Source organism: Arachis stenosperma, chromosome 9, assembly GCF_014773155.1.
Source record: "Arachis stenosperma cultivar V10309 chromosome 9, arast.V10309.gnm1.PFL2, whole genome shotgun sequence".
Taxonomy (NCBI): Eukaryota; Viridiplantae; Streptophyta; class Magnoliopsida; order Fabales; family Fabaceae; genus Arachis; species Arachis stenosperma.
In genome coordinates this window covers 158,033,221-158,039,220 of record NC_080385.1, presented here as the reverse complement: position 1 = coordinate 158,039,220, position 6,000 = coordinate 158,033,221, and the positions used below count along the sequence as shown (strand labels likewise).

Sequence of the window (6,000 nt, the reverse complement as noted above, 5' to 3'; positions counted from 1 at the left end):
TTTAACTACGTTTTTATGTTGGTTGTCGAAAATCTAACACATCCCTCCTCCTTTATCCGGACTTGAGATCGACTATGTACTACAAGTGTAATATTGTTTTAATTTAGAATAAAATAAAATCTAAAAGTATTTTTAAAAATTTTGACCGACTTTAAGAAAAAAAATATATATTTTATACCAATATTTTTCTAACACTACTTCCTCTACTTTCTAAACTAAATTTGTGAGGAGGCTTTTAAGTTCTGAGTTACCTGTGGGAAATTAAGTTAGCAAATTAGTATGGAAAAAAAGCAAATTCAGTTGACTCTCATTGGACTTGGTTCTTTCTATGGATTAGTGTTTCTTGTTTAGTTCTCGTTACTTCAATGATGATAATACTGCTAGGCTTGTTGCAGTGTGCATACGGCAAGCTTGATGAAGTTTGATCCTATGGAAATCTTTCATGTCTGTTGTCGTTGTCAATGTCATTTCTAATTATTATGTTCTGAGAAAGTTAGAAGAAACTCTATCCCTACTCTTTCTAGCAGTGAATACCTCGATTAAAATAATTAAAAAAAGACGTCTTTGGAAGAGAAATAAGAGGATAATATAAAGAAAACATAAATGGTTAACATATTTTCAAGGAGAACTAGAACAATATCTTAGCGGCAAGCAGTATAATAATAATTATTTATAAATAAGAAGTTATCAAATTTGGATAACTTCCCAAAAATGTTATTATCCCTAAGAACAAGCCAATATGCAAAATTCTGTATATGTTTTTTTTTATTTTCTTTCTTTCAAATAAATGGCCCGTATTTCATTGTCTTTTAATTATGGATTTTCATACTTCTGTACGAGAAATAGGATTAAGACCTTTGCCGTAATTTACAAAACCATGGGTAGTCCTCTCTTGTATTTTGGTCTGGGTACAATGGGATGGATGGTCTATAGCATATACCATGGAAAAAAGAGATATCCGGCAACCTCAAAATCAGAAAAACTGTGGATGACATTATTATGATCATAAAATACTATATAACAACAACATCAACTAATAACCAACGATGATGAATCATGAATGCCTGGATCGGAGATTATACAGCAATAAGTGAATTGGACAGAAACAATCAAACAAAGAATTTTCAATTGCAGTTGTATTCGTTCCTAAAAGTGTCTATTAGTTTCAACTAACCCCTTACTATATCTTAAGATTCACAAAGGAATTTAAACGGAATCTAAACTAATATATAAATACAATTAGCAATAATACTATCCTAATATGACAGTGTCAACTAGAAAACGATAACCTTTACAAATAAGAAGTTATGAATGAAAACCTAAAACTATATACAAAACACTAAAACTATATTCAAAAGCCACCGTAGTTTGAATACCCAAACCCACCAGCACCCACATGATTGTGCGGATTAAAGTGCTGGTGATGTTGCTGTTGCTGTTGCTGCATCTCTTGCTGTGGAGGAGCAACCCAATTCTGATCAACAGGCACAGGCACAGAGTTGCTATCCACCGTGGTTATGTCATGGATGCTTGATCTCTTCCTCTCTTTCTTCCCCGAATTCTGGCGTAAAAAGTACTTTTGGGCATGGCTAGCTACTTGAGTAGGTGTTCTTGTAACAACCACATTCCTTGAAATGCTTCTCCAATCTCCCTTCCCAAATTTCTTTAGCCCAATCAAAAACAACCTAATCACAAACACAACAATAAATAAATAATAAGATAATACAAAATAATAATTAGGGGAGAATTAAAAGAGGAATTTGTCACAAATAAAGGCGCCGCCACTAAAGTGCAGCTCAAAAATTTGAATTTTTCAGCATGAAAACCAAATTTTCCATGCTCAAAATTACAATGAAGAATCAAAATAAAACAAAAATCAATTTCCTTTTAAAAGAGGGAAAAAGAAAAACAGAGTTTTTCGGGACCAAAACAAAACCAAAATTGGTTTGAATAATTTCATTACTCAATGATGAAGAAAACAAAACCTAAACCCCTAAATAAGAAAAAAGAAAAAGCCGAGAATCAAATTCAACTAAAATTGCGGAAATACCTGTGTTCCTCTTCCGTCCAAGGAGTACCTTTCTTCCTCTCGTTGTCGCTATTCCTAGGTTTTGACCCGAACGAGATCTGATTAGCTGAGTCCCAAGAAGACAACCCTCCACCACCACCACCACCGCCGCCGCCACTACCCGCCGAGTCATCCGAGTAACTCGGCACCTCGACTCGGCCCGAGTCGATTTCGTAGACGTCGCGGACCAAAGCCTCGTAGCGGTCCCTGACATCGACGGCTGACTTGCCGGGAACCTGCTCGGCGATCTTGTCCCAGCGGTCCGGTAAGTCCTCCGGCACGAAAAGCAAGGCTCTCTCGAAGACCTTATCCTGCTCCCTAGTCCAGTGATTCATCCGCACCTCCACCGCTTCAGTCCCCCACCGAGTGGCCACGGCGGCGGTCTCCTGAAACATGCTCAGGTTTGTCGTTTATTTCGAGTCAGAATTGAAAAAGAGGAAAAACAAGTCTGGCGTCGTTGTGATGTGTTGCGTGTTCCAACTGTTTGTTGTTTGTTTTCGCTGACTGTAGCGAGAAAATGAAAAAGAAAAAAGAAAATAATAAGAGAAACTCGCTATCTTGGAGATTTCGCTTCTGTTTGATGGGGGTTTTAAGAAAACGCGCCTCTCATATTTATATAAACCTCTCACCAAATTAATTAATTAAATTCGCCTAATTTATATTTTAGGTTGGGTTAGGGAAAATCTGTTGTGCTGGGTGGGACCAACTCATACTCTTAAGGGATCTTCAATACCAACACGTTTTTGCCCTTCTTTCCTTCTTTTTCTATTTTTGTAATTTCTTTAATAAAAAATAATTAACATTACCAACTCTATTTTTTTACTTATTTTATTAATTTTTGAATAAATAAAATTTTGAATATTTTTATTTTGATAATTTAAAAATAATATACATTTTTATTTATTTATATATTAAGAAGGTAATTAAAGAATGAATTAGGACTTTTAATAAACATTAAAAAAAATGAAAAATTAAGATTTTTAATTATTATTATTTTTATTAAATGAACAAATTTGAATAATATTCAAAATATTTATCCGTATTTAATTTTTATTTTGTGGATATAATATATTCACATATTTAATTATTTTATTAACTAATAAAAAGTATTATAAACAAATTAAAAATATAATGTATAATTTTATTATGTTATAGTGTTTAAGGGTTTTTTTTATTTGCTTTTATTTTCAAGTTGTGTTGCATTGTTGAATGTTAATATTTTTGTTTTTTTCTTAATTAAAAAAATAATCAACAAAATAAGAATGGAGGTTTTTTTTTTAATTTTCAGCACATATTCTATACAATTTCAGGTACTTTTTACTAAGCGTCACAATGGATAGGATGGTAAAATTTAAAATTTAGACTCAATTTTAAACTCTACCTGATAATTAATATTTTTTTTTAAAACTCAATGTTACTCCATTTGCAATTTGAGAATCTCCACGTTATAATTCTATTCGCACTCTAACTCAGTTTATAAAATTTTTACTTTTTTAAAATAATTTATAAAAGCTAACTTTTAAAAGATAATTTTTAAAAAATATAGTATTTATATTTAGTAAATCAAATTAAAAATGACTTTTAATAAATATAAATAGCAACAATTATGTTTAATAAAATAGCTTTTAAAATTAAAAAATACTATAAAAATATAAATTTAAATATTAATTTAAAAATTAGTTAATATATAAAATTATGTTAGACTTTTAAATTTTGAAAACTCCACCTTAATTACTTTCAAAATACCGATCTTTTTAAAAATTATAACTAACGACAATCTTAAATTCTTAATCATTTCGTATTTTATAAAACACAATAATAAAATTAAAAAAATAAATTTAAATTAAAACTAAATCCATGTTTATTGCGAATAACGTAATCATTAGTTTATTAGTTATTAGATCACAGTACTAAATCATAGCTAATAACGTTGCCCTAACTAATTGAATAACAATGTATATATAATGTTAAGACTTGAAACAATAAGATTTTTTATAAATTAAATTCAACTAAAATAAATAATAAAATTTAAAATAATTAATTATAATTAACTTTTATTATGTTAAACTAATTTAATTAAATTTAGAATATAAGGACTATTGAAAGTATTTTTCTCTTTATTAGGTTCATGATGAACTTGTCTGTGTTATTAGGCCCTTCACATAAGCAACATTGCATTCAAAATGCTTGTCACCTGAAATCCGTTTTTGAGGGCCCTATTCCTTTATTACAGTTCCGTGATATGAACATAACATAAAAAAAAAAACAGCATGTGTGTTAAAGTAACCGTTAATTAGTTTATTCTCGTTATTTGTGATTATCACAGTTGTCATGCTTTCCATGGTAGTTGTGTTCATGCAATTTGAGTTTTTGACTTCACTTGCATTCAGAATGAGACTGGTAGGAAACTTAATTGAACAGTCAATTGTCATCAACATTAGATTATAACACCTGTTGCAATTTCTAAATTTAACTTTTCTAACAAAAATGTTTTTTGTTGAAATAAAATAATCGCGCATGGGAAATATCTCCTTTTACTATGTTTTGGACGGTGACATACAAATGTCCATCTAGCTAGCTATGTGAAGTTAATAAAAAAATTATGAAGTTATCATGTAAAAAATTAATTATTATTAAATTTAAAACTTCTATTATATATAAGTCCTTTTATTTTAAAAAGCAATAAGACTTTTAGTTTCTTACTTTACTAACATTAATTTCTCATTCTGCAGAAGTTTGATCCGAAATTAATTATATATGTTAGATGCATGCATAGCAAACAAAAAGAGGGGGAAGCCTGGGAAAATGGGCGTAGGGCTTATAATAAGTAGGGTAGGATTTCTGCTTTACTTTAATTTTATTTGGAAGTTAAAAATTTTATTAACATTTTATCTTATCTTATCTATTAAAAATGTTAATGGGATAGGGTGGGAGTGGAAGATGTATCCTTATTTCTATTTTTGTTCTCAGATTTGTTTTTGTCTCTGCATTTATTTTCTGTTGTGAAAGAATATTGCTTTCTATCCTTATTTTTTATAGAGCCTTATTTTATATGGGGACCCTATTTTCTATCTATATGATAGTTTCAACTAATTATTAATTTCCATATGAATAGAGCTGCAAGTATTCATTCTATACAAAAACAACAAAATTTTATACAAAAGTCTAAACAACAATATGGTGACTTCTTTCGAAATGACGCAGTGAGGGAGAGACGCAACGGCGAGTCAGAAGACAAAGCAATGGACGAGGTGGGAGACGCGTGAATAAAGAGGAGAATGGACACGACATTAGAGTTACAAAAAGGAATACCGCAAATAGAGAGCACGACGCAGTGAGGATGATAGCACGGTGAGAGGTGTGACAATGCGACGAGAAGAGAGAGTGGCGAGGGAGTAATTGCAGAGAGGTTGGATGGAGTATGAACAGCGTTAAGAATCTCTTAATTGAAGAAGGGTCATGCAAATGAGGATTAGAATAATTCAACTATTAAGGGCAATTCAATAGATTTATGAATTTCGGGGATTAATGGAGACGGGGCGGAGATCCAGCTCGCGTCCCCACGCCTGCCTCGGAGGAATCGTGTCCCCCGTTCTCATTTTCGCGAAAAAAATTTTCTACAGTCGGATTTTCATTCGGAGCAGTCCCCGCAGGGATCCCCGCGTCTTGGGGAGTTTTGCCAACCCTACTATTTACGAGTTGAGAATTTTTCAACCCTAATTCTATCCGCACCCTAAAATTCTAAATCCTACCCTACCTTGCTTTATCTGTAAAAATATCAAATTTTTTCAAAACAAATATAAAATTTAATTATTCTAAATTTCATACATATTAATAAAATAAAAAATAAAAAACTAATGCCTTAGATTACTAAATTAAGTAATTAGTTTAGTGATTTTCATTTATTGCAAGTCATTATATAAAAAAAGTTA

General features: G+C 31.1%; 1 protein-coding gene across 1 annotated transcript; it reads right to left on the bottom strand.

The window, feature by feature from the left end:
• Nucleotides 1-1,102: 1,102 nt before the first annotated feature.
• Nucleotides 1,103-2,640, bottom strand: LOC130947731 (transcription factor DIVARICATA). The gene is made up of 2 exons (XM_057876431.1): nucleotides 2,051-2,640; nucleotides 1,103-1,685 (listed from the first exon to the last, which is right to left on the bottom strand). Exons 1-2 carry the CDS (start codon nucleotides 2,461-2,463, stop codon nucleotides 1,352-1,354), a joined length of 747 nt encoding a protein of 248 aa, XP_057732414.1. The 5' UTR covers nucleotides 2,464-2,640; the 3' UTR covers nucleotides 1,103-1,351.
• Nucleotides 2,641-6,000: the final 3,360 nt, after the last annotated feature.

Bases quoted from the DNA above. Each gene is read 5' to 3' on its own strand.
- LOC130947731 (XM_057876431.1), bottom strand. From the start codon at position 2,463: ATGTTTCAGGAGACCGCCGCCGTGGCCACTCGGTGGGGGACTGAAGCG. The intron at 1,686-2,050 runs GTATTTCCGCAA...GTTTGTGATTAG, and splicing joins TGGACGGAAGAGGAACACAG to GTTGTTTTTGATTGGGCTAA.